Source organism: Lolium perenne, chromosome 6 (assembly GCF_019359855.2).
Source record: "Lolium perenne isolate Kyuss_39 chromosome 6, Kyuss_2.0, whole genome shotgun sequence".
NCBI classification, from domain to species: domain Eukaryota; kingdom Viridiplantae; phylum Streptophyta; class Magnoliopsida; order Poales; family Poaceae; genus Lolium; species Lolium perenne.
In genome coordinates, this window is record NC_067249.2 from 178294797 (window position 1) to 178310206 (window position 15410).

Below are 15410 nucleotides of genomic sequence, written 5' to 3' on the forward strand. Positions count from 1 at the left end.
GCTCCTGAACTGGACGCTCCGGTGGTCGTGGAGCCCGGGCCGCCGACGAAGAAGGCGAAGCCCGAGCTCACCGCGGAGCAGAGGGCGATGGAGACCAAGAAGCGGGGGGACCGATGCAGGGCGTGTGATCAACGGAAGAAGGCAGCCGCCGCCGAGGAGGAGCGGCTGCGGGCAGCGGAGCAGCTCCTCGAAATCCAAACCGTGGCGAAGAACACAATCCTTCAAGAGCAGCAGGCGCAGGCCATGCTCTTTTACGGCCACGGAGCGCTCGGCCAGCACATGATCATCCCCGGCACCGGCGTGGCCTCGGGGGGGGGGGGGGGAGCTCGGCCTCGTGCGTGACCCGGCCCCTTCCTCCATGGTCAACTGCCCCACCGACTGCCCTGTTTGGGCACGAAATGGGGGCGCATTCAGGGCGGCACGCGTACCAGTCACGGGATGGGTCACCGGAGGTGGGCGAGTCCATGACGGGGCCGTCACCTTCGTCCATTGACCTGAACCGTGCGCCGGCGAACTCCAAAGGCCCCAAGAACCTGGGAGCAACTGCGATGGCCGGTGCACGCAACCTGTTCGACGATTTGTCGGCCGCGCGCGCGCAGTCACCGTCCACCGTGCAGGTCCCTCCGTCTTTGGCGCAGACAATGCCGACGACCCTGCCATATCCTTCGACACAGCAGGCTCCCCAGCCACCTCCCATTGACACACAGGAGGGCACAACTGCCTGTCCCGGCAGCATAAACATCGAGGAGGAGCCGTTGTTCGGTGAGGGCCTCACACAAGCCGCAGCTGCACAAGCTCGAGGTCGCCGGGTAAGCAAACGAACCGCCAACTACAAGGTGCTCGTCGATGGATGGTTGACTGATACGCGTACAACACGCGTCCGTTGGGAACCCCAAGAGGAAGGTGTGATGCGTACAGCGGCAAGTTTTCCCTCAGTATGAAACCAAGGTTTATCGAACCAGTAGGAGCCAAGAAGCACGTTGAAGGTTGATGGCGGCGGGATGTAGTGCGGCGCAACACCAGAGATTCCGGCGCCAACGTGGAACCTGCACAACACAACCAAAGTACTTTGCCCCAACGAAACAGTGAGGTTGTCAATCTCACCGGCTTGCTGTAACAAAGGATTAGATGTATAGTGTGGATGATGATTGTTTGCAGAAAACAGTAAAACAATATTGCAGTAGATTGTATTTCAGTATAGAGAATTGGACCGGGGTCCACAGTTCACTAGAGGTGTCTCTCCCATAAGATAAACAGCATGTTGGGTGAACAAATTACAGTTGGGCAATTGACAAATAAAGAGGGCATGACCATGCACATACATATTATGATGAGTATTGTGAGATTTAGTTGGGCATTACGACAAAGTACATAGACCGCTATCCAGCATGCATCTATGCCTAAAAAGTCCACGTTCAGGTTATCATCCGAACCCCCTCCAGTATTAAGTTGCTAACAACAGACAATTGCATTAAGTATTGCGCGTAATGTAATCAGTGACTACATCCTTGAACATAGCACCAATGTTTTATCCCTAGTGGCAACAGCACATCCATAACCTTAGAGGTTCTTGTCACCCCTCCAGATTCACGGAGACATGAACCCACTATCGAGCATAAATACTCCCTCTTGGAGTTACTAGCATCAACTTGGCCAGAGCATCTACTAATAACGGAGAGCATGCAAGATCATAAACAACACATAGACATAACTTTGATAATCAACATAACAAGTATTCTCTATTCATCGGATCCCAACAAACGCAACATATAGAATTACAGATAGATGATCTTGATCATGTTCGGCAGCTCACAAGACCCGACAATGAAGCACAATGGGGAGAAGACAACCATCTAGCTACAGCTATGGACCCATAGTCCAGGGGTAGACTACTCACACATCACTCCGGAGGCGACCATGGCGGCGTAGAGTCCTCCGGGAGATGAATCCCCTCTCCGGCAGGGTGCCGGAGGCGATCTCCTGAATCCCCCGAGATGGGATTGGCGGCGACGTCTCAGTAAGGTTTTCCGTATCGTGGCTCTCGGTACTGGGGGTTTCGCGACGGAGGCTTTAAGTAGGCGGAAGGGCAGGTCAGGGGGCCACACGAGGGCCCCACACCACAGGTCGGCGCGGCCAAGGCCTGGGCCGCGCCACCCTAGGGTTGGCCACCTCGTGGCCCCACTTCGTCTCCTCTTCGGTCTTCTGGAAGCTTCGTGGCAAAATAGGACCCTGGGCGTTGATTTCGTCCAATTCCGAGAATATTTCGTTACTAGGATTTCTGAAACCAAAAACAGCATAAAACGACAGAATCGGCACTTCGGCATCTTGTTAATAGGTTAGTTCCAGAAAATGCACGAATATGACATAAAGTGTGCATAAAACATGTAGATAACATCAATAATGTGGCATGGAACATAAGAAATTATCGATACGTCGGAGACGTATCATTGACCATCGGGCAAGATGCGTTGACGGGTGCCGAGCAGAAGGGGACCGCATTCTGGCGCCGGATCTATGAATACTTCCATGAACATCGCAAATATGGACAGGAGCCATTTGAGAGCGACCGCAGCGAAATATCGCTCCAAAAGAGGTGGGGAGCAATTCAAACGGAATGCAACAAGTTCCAGGCGGCGTATGATCACGCGAAGCGGATCCCCGTTAGTGGCATGGGTGTGAAGGACTTGGTATGATTCTTAACCTCAACTTATTCATCCGATGTTTGCACATCTGTTTATCGTTGTTGTCTCGCTTTGCTCTAGGTGTGGCGAGCTTTGGAATTCTACAAAGTCAACAATGGAGAGAAGACCTTTGCCTTCCCTCATTGTTGGAAGGAACTCCATGGCACCCCCAAGTTCCAGGAGGGGTACGAGGGGTACATGGCGACCTTGAGTGGCAACAATCCCGCCAAAGATGCCACGGTCATTGACCTTGATGGTGGGCAGCCTTGCGGTAGCTCCGCTTCTCGTGCAAATCGTCCACGCGGCCACAAGTCAACCAAAGCCGACATGAAGCGTGATGCTTCGTCCATGCTATTGTATGGCACTTTGAAGGAGATGCATGCAGACAGAGAGGTGTCCACGGACAAGAGGGATGAGAGGAGGCGCCGGGAGAAAGAAGAGGACAGGAAGAAATTCTTTGATGTCCAGCAGAAGAAGCTTGAGATTGAAGAGGTCAAGGCCAAGACCAAAGCTAAAGAACTTGAGCTCAAAGAGAGAGAACTTGAGCTCATAGCAATGGCAAGGGCCAAAGAGGTGGAGCTCAAGGCGAAGGAAGTTGAGCTTAAACGCCAAGCCGAGGACAACCTCATCATGAACGCCGACTTGACCAACATGAGCGAGGCAAAGAGAACCTGGTTCGAGAAGAGACAGAAGGAGATCCTCGAGCGCCCAAATTGAGTTAGACAATCTCAATTGTAATTTTTATATTTTTCTCAAACTATGGCACATTTTATTTGATTTATCATGGTACATTTGATAATATTTTATGCTATTTGATAATATTTTATGTTTATTATATATTATTCTATGTTTACGAGATATTATTCTATATTTGTTAGACATTGGCCAGAGGACCTATTTTCCAAAGAAATAGGCCAAATGGCCAAATGAGTGGCCGCTGCGTTGGGCGCAGCGTGCGACCCAAACAGACGCGCGGACGCGGGGCTCCGTCCGCGCGTCCGCTCGGGCACGCAAACGGTCCAAAATGGACGGTCCAGCGCGTCCGTTTGGGTCGCTCGGTTGGAGATGCCCTAAGCACCGACCTGGTCGATGTATAGAATTGGCCTGTATTGTTTGTCAGTACTCAGCTTTGCCGGCGAACCGGTGGGCCTCTTTGTCTGCACTGGACATACAGAGCCTCGTTGATAAGGAGCTTGTAAGACTCATACCATCCCTGGATCGGCCCATAAACAGAATCAGTAGGTAATTATATATAAAAAAAGTATCAACAGGTAAGGCCCATGCAAAAGCGTCCGGTCCTTCTCGTGAGTGGTAACTTTAAATTTTCTGAAACAAGTTATCTCTTTTGTTTTTTTGCCTCATAGGTCTAGATGCATCTATTAAAAAAATGAATTTTAAATTTATTTTGAAATATTAAAAAAATATGGAAAACAATCCTGGGCACAAAAGATTGTGGAAAAATGACATTTTGTGTGGCATGCGCAAAAAAGATAAAAACATGTCTCGTGAAAAACTATTTTGGATCACCGAGAATTGTCTTTTTTACACAGCCCATAAACTATATCATTTCTTTGAGAAACTTAGTGTGTAAATATAGAATATCTTGATATGCATCCAGATATTTTTTTTTAGAATTTTTAGACATTTTGAAAAATAGTTTAGACAACGGATGCATCTACACCTACACCTATGAGACAAAGCTGATTTCCCGTTCTCTATCTGTTTATTATGTTGGATGAACTAGCTGATCAAACCGAGCACGACAACCACATATTTCCAAGTTTAGTGTTCATGTCGATCGATTTAGCGGTGTCTTTTTTCCTGCTACCTCTTTGTCATATCACTTCCCCCTACATCACTTGGATGTTCCCGGCCACGGTTGCCCAGTTTTGTCCCTACACCTCGGCTCTAGCGACAGTTTGGTAGTCTCTTTGGCAGCATGATCCAGAGAGTTTGTATCATGCCTGGAAGGAATGAATAAGATCTTGGTCACAACCTTGAACGTTCCACTCGTTGCTCTACTTCATCGTCAACCCACGGTACAAAACAATCACAATGAGATTATTTGATCCTGCATGGCTTGATTTCAAGCCTGGGGAGATCGTTAAGACCCTGTAATCTTTACTATTTTAGCATGCTTACTTCCTCGCAAGTTTAGTTTATTCGTGTTGCATAATAAAGTTGCATCATCATCTCCTCTTGAGAGGGATTATTCTTAGCCTTTGGGCCACGGACCAATTTATTTTAAAGAAGAATTAAGTTTGTTATTGTTTTATTGGATCTATGAATTAGGTTGAGTACTACTACACTTGTACTTTATAATGATTTAGGGATCTTCCACACCATTTATATTGCTTGAACATGTGTAAGATTGGTTGACCTCATGGGATAGACTATGAGCTTGACTATCAAACAAACATAAAAGTAAAAGAAAGAAAGGAGTAAGAGTAAAATTTGAAGCTTTTTAGAATGAGTACAAGTTGAGGTAGATACTCAAATCATAAACGGTGAATTACTTCATACTCGAGTTTAAAGGTAACATTTGTTTCAATCTCTTTTAAGTCCTCTCATGTAAAAGTAACCATGTCTAGTTCATCGCCCAACTCTTAAATGAGTGAAAAAATAGGTGTGCTATGATCAAACATACATGCTGCAACCACGACAAGAAATAAAAAGCGATCACTCAAAGCATTAAATTTGAAATGGATACGCGAAGTTCTAAATATGTTTAAGATCTCCTTAAAACCCGGTCTCCTTATAACAATGGTTCGGTTGAATTTAATGCGCTATATCACATTATTGACTCTTCCTCGCAGAAAAGTAGTACTTCCTCCGTCGAAAAATATACATTTTAAAAGTTATCTCATGTTGCAATGTCTATCTTCCTGAGAGATGAGCAAGATCTAAACTTGGGATGCTGGTGTTTTTTCTTATGATTTTGCATATGAAGGTCAGTCGCGGTAGCCTGTAGACTTTTTTTCGTGGAAGAGAGAGCCAAGAGAAACGTGCGGGGACCGGATTGTAACACAAACCATAGTCGGTTCCGGTGGCCTTCGTTCCGTCTATTCACACCACCAAGATTCCTGCAGGAAAGCCCATATTAAAGCCAGAGCAACCGCGGTCCGTCAGCTCCCTCTTTCTCCCAGCGCGACCGGCTCGAGCAGTATACGACCTCCTCGCCTTCGTCCCCGCCGCGCCATCAAAACCCTAGGCGCCGCCGGCGAGGTAAGGATCCGCCGCCAGATCTCCACTCTTACTCGTCTCCGTCCCGGTGCCCGGGTAGATCGTGGACGCGCTTTCTTGTTCGAGAAAAAAGATCCCTTCTTTGCTCGATCTGTTCGCGGGTTGGCTTTTCGATCTGATTCGTCCTGTCGATTCGAGGAGTGGTGGTGGGTTTCGGTGGTCGGGGTGTTAGATTCGTGGCTCAGCGGGTTAGATATAGTGGTTTCACTTGATTTATCATACCTTTGTGCCCTGATGCCTGGGAATATTAGTTTATCAGGATGCCTCCGAACTTGACGGCTCCCTGTTTTCCTTGTTCAGGCAGAAATTCCGTCCGTATATATGTCCAGATTTTGTAGAAGGGGATTCAGTACAACATGTTCCTTTTGTCATTACAGTTTTAGAACGTGTTACAAGTAGTTTTCTCATTATTTGCAAAACGATGTTTAGAGTTGCAAGTGTAGCCTATAGATAATTTCTGCAAAAATATTCAATTTTAGTGTAACTGGAGTAGTACTTCCATCACCTGGCGATCTTATTAAGTTCGTCTCATATAGGTAGGAGCCCACTTTATCAGCCATGTTTGGGCGCATGCCACCAAGGAAGGCCAGCAACAACACCAAGTACTACGAGGTGCTTGGTGTATCCAAGACAGCGACACCGGATGAGCTGAAGAAGGCTTACCGTAAAGCTGCTATCAAGAACCATCCCGACAAGGGTGGAGACCCTGAGAAGGTTGTGGCGACAGCATTTCTTTATATGACTACTTGCACTATTTGTTGGATTGCTGGTCGCTGACGATTCGTTTATCTTGGTCAGTTTAAAGAATTGGCGCAGGCTTATGAGGTCCTTAATGACCCTGAGAAGAGGGAAATTTATGACCAGTATGGAGAAGATGCCCTCAAGGAAGGAATGGGAGGAGGCGGCGGTGCTGATATGCACAGTCCTTTCGACATATTTGAACAACTATTTGGAGGTGGTGGTGGCTTTGGCGGTATAAGATTTATGTTATCAAGTTCTTAATGCGTCTCTACTTTGTAAGAAGTAATTGAATCCATGTGTACTTACATGAGTTTTTTTGGATGTAAAAGGGGGTAGCTCAAGAGGACGCAGACAAAAGCGTGGGGAAGATGTGGTGCATACTATGAAGGTTTCCTTGGAAGACCTATACAATGGAGCTACCAAAAAGCTATCTTTGTCACGTAATGTTCTTTGTGGAAAGTGCAAAGGGTAAGTTTTTGCAAGCTCTCAGTTCGTAGATCGCCTTTCCTGCAGACATGATTGTTACTGTGTTCAAGTTTGGAGTATATCTTGTTACCAGTACTTTTACAAGAAAGACATATAATCAAGTGTACATAGTTATGTGGTTTAAATTTTATTAGCTCCAAGCAAAGTCTCTCTTACACATCTGTGCTCTGTCGAGTATAAAAACACATGTTCGATGCTCTTTGGGGATGTAGCAGCTTGAATAATTCTTCTTTACAACAGTTCAAGCTTGCTTTCTTCTGTTCTTCTGAAGTATATTGAGGCACCAGAGATCTAGTTTTCATAATAGTATTTTTCGCAACATTTCAAAATCTTAATCGGTAGATTAACTATATGTTCATTTGTGAAATCTTGTAATGCAATTTCTGTATTGCCAGTATGCCTTTTTGTTGCATCAAGGTTGGAAAAGTTGAATCTTGTTCCGTTTATCTGCAAAGGTGTTAGCGTTGTCTACTTAGTGCCAAACATGCTTTTTACCAGCTGTGGTTGCTGAAAGAAGTTTGTCGTCTGTTTGATTAGGTGGACTTTCTGTAGTTTGTGCCTTCCATTCAAGTCCTGTTATGGATTTTAGTGTCTGTAAATTGCCTCCCTGTTCTAAGGTGTGATCTTTAAAGGGTAGCTAATCACTTATCATATGAAATGCCCTTGCTTGTTTCTCTTCACATTAAGAAGCACGGGCAGGGGTGGCTTAAATGCAAAAAGTGACCCGTTATTCATGGGTAGTAGGTATAAACTTTTGAAATGACTATCCCCCCAAAATTAGATTAGGTGCAAAGACGTGACTCATTAATCATCAGCAGTTCACATAAACTACCCAAAAAATAGATTAGGTAGCTAATTGAACTCCAAAATAAACTAGTTAATTAATGGAATGGATATAGACTAATATGGTCTTAAGTATGAAGAACAATCTTTTTGATTGCGGATCATTGCCTACAGTATCGATGTATCAGTCAAAAGCGGCCTTCTAGGTGGCGCGCCTAGGTAGCACCCTCCTGCTCCTCCTTAAGTGGTGATTATGCATTTAATGGAATTGAATTGACTATTCCCCAAAATAAAATAGTTAATTAATGGAATGGATATATACTAATATGGTCTTAAGTATGAAGAATAATCTGTTTGATTGCGGATGTCCATTGCCTACAGTATTTAAAGCGGCCTTCTAGGTGGCGCGCCTAGGTAGCACCCTCCTGCCTCCTCCTTAAGTGGTGATTAGGCACTGGTCTTCTGCCTGACTAGCATCTATTGCGGTTCAGCTGCTGCACCGTGCCTTTGCTTGAGGGTACACAGTTTGACTTAGCCCCTTGGGATCGTTGCAGATTTGTTGTTTCTAATGTGGTTCTGACTCCGTAAAGGGAACTTGCAAATTCACCTGGTGTACTTTCAGCTTTATATACAAAATCTGGTGCCGTGCTCCGTTTTTCATTTGTATATTAGCTGCAAGGATCTCACTGTATCTTGTTGCACATTCAGGAAAGGATCCAAGAGTGGGGCAACGGCTACTTGCTCTGGTTGTCGTGGTGCTGGAATGAGGATGATAACAAGACAGATAGGACCTGGCATGATTCAACAGATGAATACTGTTTGCCCTGAATGCAGAGGAAAAGGTATGGTACCATTGCATATTTCCATCATTTAGTTATATCTGTTGCTTGAGTTCTCTTATAATTTGTCTTCATTCAGGTGAGATGATAAATGACAAGGATCGATGTCAAAGCTGCAAAGGGAACAAATTAGCCCAGGAGAAGAAGGTTTTGGAAGTTCATGTGGAGAAAGGAATGCAACATGGCCAAAAGATTGTATTCCAGGGTGAAGCTGATGAAGCTGTGAGTTCCTTTTACACAAGCGCCAAACTAGCACATTTCTGCATTTGTGCAAAGCACTTGACACTTGCATGCACATACCTAGGAGAATCGTACTAACGATGTCAATTAATGTTTTCGCAGCCTGATACAGTTACTGGAGACATAGTTTTCGTCCTGCAACTTAAAGAACACCCAAAGTTCAAGAGGAAGTCCGAGGACCTATTCGTTGAGCATACAATCTCTCTTACGGAGGCTCTCTGTGGCTTCCAGTTTGTTCTGACTCATCTTGATGGTCGGCAGCTTCTTATTAAGTCCAGTCCTGGGGAGATCATAAAGCCTGGTATAGAATTTTGCTCTTATATATAACTATTCCTCTCCCCTGTACAACATGCTGATCTTTTTTTTGTGTGTAAATAGGTCAACACAAGGCCATCAATGACGAGGGCATGCCTCAGCATGGCCGGCCATTCATGAAAGGCAGGCTGTTTGTTGAGTTCAACGTCCAGTTCCCTGAGCCTGGAGTACTGAGCCCTGCCCAGTGCAAATCACTGGAGAAGATTCTGCCGCCAAGGCCAAGCCAATCGTCCGACATGGAGCTGGATGAGTGCGAGGAGACCACCATGCACGACGTGAATATCGAAGAGGAGATGAGGCGCAGGCAGAACCAGAGGCGGCAGGAAGCCTATGACGACGAGGAGGAGGATGATGGTGCACCAAGAGGGGTACAGTGTGCCCAGCAGTAAGGGGCATGTCTAGCAATTCAGGGTGCTTGGTTAAGCGCGTTGTCTGCATTTGTCAAACTCTCATTCTATTATTGTTCCTTTTAATTTACCTGTCAAGTAGCGATATTGTTATTTTTTTTTGCTGTATTGAAACTGCAAGTTGTTAGCCATAATCATTCATACTAGCTACTAGCACAATACCCGTGCTTTGCTACGGGTAGCCAATTGTTCGATACATTTTAGCAATTCCAAATGATCAATTAAAACACGTCTTTCTTTGAAATATGTTTGGTCCTAGTTGTAGTGCAAGATAATGTGGTACACCATCATGGGTTTACAGTTTACCTAAATAACAAGAATAGTCCGCACCACATATTTGCTCTTGTTGTCCCTAACGTATTATCTTTGTGGTATTAACTTATGAAGAATCAGACTCATCTTATACTTTAACTCTTATCTCTTAGAGACAGTCTACGGGATGCAAAAAAAAATTACTCTATATCTTCATTTGGAGAGGTCTGAAAAACTCGTTAGAACAAACCTATGCACAATTGTGTGAGGTAACAAAGTTGCATTTGAAATCAATTTCACAACCAGCCCTTTGAGCAGAAACTCTCTAGTGTTGATCGGTGTGCACTTAGTAAGACCAAAATAAATTATGGGCTATGGTACCTTTGAATCTCACATTAAACAAAACATAGCTGATGTTGATTTAGCATGCCCGAAAAATTTATGGGATCCAGTTCTGGTTCTCATCATTGAGGATGGCACTTGATAAGCCAATAAACGAAATTGTCATGGCTGAAAAGACGGACCTCTCCAGAACAGATCATAAGCCGGAAGAAATGCTTTAGCATATGATTCTAACTAAGTTGACATAAAAAAAGAGCATTGAATTATAGCATGAAATAATTTAGTCGTAGTTCATGATTTCATCTATACACATGACAAATTTGTAGCCCTGGTACTGCAGTAGATAATATATAGTGAAGCAATTATATAATGTATGAGGCAACTGAATTAGCAAGGTGAAATTCAAATTTGTACCTCTGATTTAAGTGAAAACATTATTGTCCCTAGTCGCCTTTTCTCCCTCCATTCTTGATCACCTTGTACAGCTCCTCACTTGTTATTGTATCACAACTTATTTCCTGGTCGCTGCCCCTGTTCTAGTCGCCAATCATACCAAAGTTGCCAGATTCATGTTATACATGATCAGAACTACTTGAGATGCCAAACTTCACAGCTAACCAACTATTAATTTGGAAAGAAAAGCCAAGTAAAGTACCCTCCTGTACAGCCCTAAACTTTTTTCCTTCTTGGCATTCTGGAATGCTTACCATGGGAAAAGATCAGATTACTAAACGATACAAATTTTCATCATAGTTCATATTTAACCTATACTGAAACTTGAAAAGTAGTACAATGCTGAAAAGAACAAATACACTGAAATTTAAAGCCTGAACCTTATAGCTATATATCCAAATAGCTTGAAACGTGCATCTGTACATCCAAATAGCTGGAAACTTGCTGTCAGGTTGTTACAAGTATACTACATTTTGATGGCCATCAGAAAACCAGCTAGCTACAATCAGTAGCAGAACACACGCACACGAAAGCTACAGGTAGCAGCAGGCTAGCAGCAAAGCACGCAGCAGCTAGAAGCCTAGAACAGAGCACGCACGCAAAGATGAGTAACGAAAACGAAGCAGCAAAAGCAGAGGAGGCACTCGCGGCCTCCTTGAGCTCCACACGTGTAGCCGCTCGCGGTCTGCCCTCCGTCTCGAGGTTCCTCGATCTCACTTTCCCTCCACCTGCAACAACCCGCCCATCTCCCTCCGGGCGTCGACATCTCATCCCCTTCCCTACACCCCACCACTACTCCTCCCCCGTACGCCTCTCTCCCTTAGGCATGGTGGTAGATTCGTTGGATGGTGAGCGAATCGGGGAGGAACGACCAGACGGCAGCCTCCCCTGTGTGTCCCTAGTACCAGTAGCAGGGCGGGCCCTTCGCCGCCGTCTTCTACAGAGGCAAGCCGGCGCCTATAATTTAGGTTCGGGAATGATGGGGAGGTTGTGGATGGATGGGGAGGACTTTTTCCGAGATAGAGGGGAGGCGCGAGAGGCCGCGGTGGAGGCCCGTTCCGGCAGAGCGTGGGGTAATGCGGCGTAAGCGGATGCGGTGGCGGATCTACGGGCGAGATAGAAGAGCTCATAGGATAGTCGGGACCGGGAGCTAATAGGGTAGGCGAGTGCGGCGTCGACGACGGCGAACTCCAAGAAGGATAACGGCGAGGTGGGAGACGGGGACCAAATAAGAGAGGCGATAGACATTGAATTCGAGCGGACGAACACATGCGGAGGCAGAAAGAGAGAGCAGGGGAGGGGAAAATAAAATTGAACCGGTACTTCACTTCCCGGTGGCAGATCATGTAAATACGCTGAAAATTATGGATATTTTCTTAGGGACGTACCACGGTCGCATTGGCTTATTATTAGTAGAGATGTTGGCCTAATGCCTGCTGTGTTGTACTACTTCTGAATCTAGACTTTGAGCTGGTAACTTTGTTTGCTCACTCTAGTAAAGCTTCGTGAACACAATTTCATCTATCTACGCATCAGAGGATGCAATTTACTTTCAATGTGGGGTTCATGTTGAAATCATCGTATCTGCGGGTTCTCTATTGCTGCTGATCAACTTAAGAAGCAGTGTTTCTGTTTGCATGTCTGCCTCGGAATGCAGACACGTCAGTCATGGTGCTACTTAAGAATGGCATGTGGACACACGTACTCGTTCAGAAAAACTGAAGAAAATAAAGACATGTCTCAGAAATAGTGGAATTTACTCTAATAGGTAGAGGAGACCGTTGACGTACTTGTTCAGAAAAACTAAAGAAAAGAAAGACATTCCTCAGAAATAGTGGAATTTACTCTAATAGGATGAGGAGACCGTTGAAACAGATATATATGTTCTTCCGCTCCTTGTTTCCCAGTCTTTGCGTCCATGGTGTGGCATTGCCGTTAGCACATCATTGTTCCTCAGATCCTTCAGTTGTACCAGCAGTTCAGTCTACTCCAGCACAAGTGGTCTGAGATGGCACACGGAAATACGAATAATAGGCGCCTGCGGGTTGAAGGAATGAGCCTTTGCCTAAACAACATCTTGCTAAACTAACGGCTAGTAGTTAGAGGCGTGGACAGCTGCCTTGTTCAAGCTCGTGTTGGCATCGGGAACAAGAAGAAGAAGAGAAATATCATTTGGCCTGACTTATGCATCATATATAATTGGGGTTATACAATTAGAGATCTGAATTAGCAGTGCATATACTGGGCGGTCGCCATTTGATTAAAACAATATACCAATACGAGCCTTCCATTTGTTCTAGGTCGCACCAACCTACAAATATCTAATCAATCGCAGAACTTCTCTATTGTGTTTGTTAATTCAGAAGATCCTAACCACAACGCAATTATTTTAGCCCCGCATGGTGGCGAAATCGTCTAGAAAAATCATGGGGCTCCCTCCCTCCCACTAATTATTCCGCTATTTATACTCGCCCACACCGCTCCTTCCCACCCCAGCCTTGGCTGTCACTCGTAGGCAGACGCTGCTGAGCTATAGTAGAGAATTAGAGAGCCGGCCGGCCATGGAGTCTGACGCGATCCATGCACCCACGACCTCCTCCTCCTCTTCAGATTCAACGGTAATCAATGGTGGCGCGCAAGTCGTGCCAAAGAACCTGCACCGCCCCAAGACCGTGAAGCGCAAGCGGCAGACGGCCACCAGCAGCTCCACTGCTCCCGGCGGCGGCCTGAGCCAAGAAACGGAGGTTGTCGCCGACGACGACGAGCGCACGGCCGGGAGGCACCCTTCGTACCGCGGCGTGCGGCGCCGGAGCTGGGGCAAGTGGGTGTCGGAGATCCGGGAGCCGCGCAAGAAGTCGCGCATCTGGCTCGGCACCTTCCCCACCGCCGAGATGGCCGCGCGCGCGCACGACGTGGCCGCCGTCGCCATCAAGGGCCGCGCCGCGCACCTCAACTTCCCGCACCTCGCCGACGCGCTCCCGCGCCCGGCCTCCACCTCCCCGGCAGACATCCAGGCCGCGGCCGCCCTGGCTGCCGCGCAATGCGAGCCGTCTTCCGCCGTGGCCGAGAAGAACGAGACGTCGAGTGCATCGGCTGCAAGCTCCGGTACGGCTGCCACGGTCACCGCTCAGTGCGAGTCTTCTTCCTCCGTCGCCGAGACGTCGAGTACATCGCCCGCAAGCTCCGGCACGGCCGGCAGCGGCGAGGAAAACGCTCTGTTCGACCTGCCCGACCTTCTGCTGGACCTGAGGGACGGCCTCTGGTGCTCGCCTGCGTGGGCGCCCGCCGCTGACGAGTACGACGGCGGCGAAGCCACGCTGCACGATCCGCTCCTTTGGGTAGAGCAGTGCTGGACCTGAGGGATGGCCTCTGGTGCATACCTGCCTGGCCGCCGGCCGCCGAGGAGTACGACGGCGGCGAAGCCCCGCTGCACCAGCCGCTCCTGTGGGCGGAGCAGTGCTGGACCTACCGTTCCGTTGGGACGCGGGCGCGGCCAGTGGTTGGCCGCAACAGAAGACCGATCGAGACACATGGACACGTAGTATTTCGTCCCCAATTAACTCGTGCTTCGCTTCGCGCCATGGTGACAAGTCGTTCTGCGACGTGAGATAGCTACATGCATACTCCAAGCACTACCCTAGAAATTTCATTTGTTTCTTCACGGCGTGTATGTGTGTTTGTATCCGGAATGTGAAACATAATCTTCCACAAAAGAAGAAAAAAGAAAGAGAGAAATATTACAATCTATACAATACTTCGTTCTGGAAATCTCAAACGTGCGGTGGTTCATCATGACATTGTCCTCCTGTTGAACAATGATACACTGCAATCCTTTCCTTCGATGTTGTCCTTTTGTTCACCCTTCCTAGGTTACGTGAAGCTGGGACTGAGACATGTAGGGCCTCTTCAATTCATATGTATTCCGTAGCATTTCAGAAGCTATTTCAAAGATTTTAACTCTTAGATAGGAGTATTGTCTTCTACCACAACAGGGCATTTCTATAAACAAATCGCTCAATGAAAATTCATTGGACATTGTAACATTCCGAGGGAATCAAAAGAACTCCACATAACATCCACCACAAACTCTTATTCTAGGAAAGAAATGGTCCTCTACCAACAAAACAAACCCAATCTTAACTAATGTTTTGCACATATTTCTATCATTTTTCTGCGTTTTTTCTGTACCACGCTTTTAGAGTTATGTGAACCAAAAGGGCCTACGCTTTTCCTGAACATTTGTTTCTCACTATTTAATTGCATGTACTCCCTCCGTCCCAAATACATCCAAATTTTGATAAAGTTAAGATACTTTTGGTGAAACGGAGGGAGTACTAACATTTGAGATCACTACGGATATTATTCCACTACTACATCGCCGGCCTAGGCCCAGTTTACATTTGCTCAATATGTTAGTTAAGCTTTTAGACAGAAGATGTGCCCACAAGTACAACAGTTATGTTTAAGAAGCTACTCTAAAAACACATCAAAATGAAGTACTAACCAATTCAAACCAAAATCACCCAACCATGTTTAGTTAAGTATTGAACATGTGTATATATCACTTTTTCTGTCACTCAAGGTGTGACTTTGAGCATCTCTTTCTACAAAATATAGTAAACTAACAA

General features: G+C 46.3%; 2 protein-coding genes across 3 annotated transcripts; both read left to right on the forward strand.

Annotated features, from left to right (window-relative positions):
• Positions 1-5748: 5748 nt before the first annotated feature.
• Positions 5749-9979, forward strand: LOC127306813 (chaperone protein dnaJ A6). 2 transcript variants are annotated; one of them, XM_051337527.2, is made up of 8 exons: positions 5749-5906; positions 6461-6638; positions 6723-6879; positions 6995-7133; positions 8643-8776; positions 8853-8995; positions 9116-9314; positions 9392-9979. In XM_051337527.2, the coding sequence occupies exons 2-8, from the start codon at positions 6483-6485 to the stop codon at positions 9715-9717; spliced, it is 1254 nt and encodes a 417-aa protein (XP_051193487.1). In that variant the 5' UTR covers positions 5749-5906; positions 6461-6482; the 3' UTR covers positions 9718-9979. The 2 variants fall into 2 exon arrangements, with proteins under 2 accessions (XP_051193487.1, XP_051193486.1); XM_051337526.2 differs by having other exon boundaries at positions 5750-5906; positions 6723-6897.
• Positions 9980-13252: 3273 nt separating this feature from the next.
• Positions 13253-14734, forward strand: LOC127306812 (ethylene-responsive transcription factor ERF026-like). Its single transcript, XM_051337524.2, has one exon. The coding sequence runs from the start codon at positions 13344-13346 to the stop codon at positions 14139-14141; it is 798 nt and encodes a 265-aa protein (XP_051193484.1). The 5' UTR covers positions 13253-13343; the 3' UTR covers positions 14142-14734.
• Positions 14735-15410: the final 676 nt, after the last annotated feature.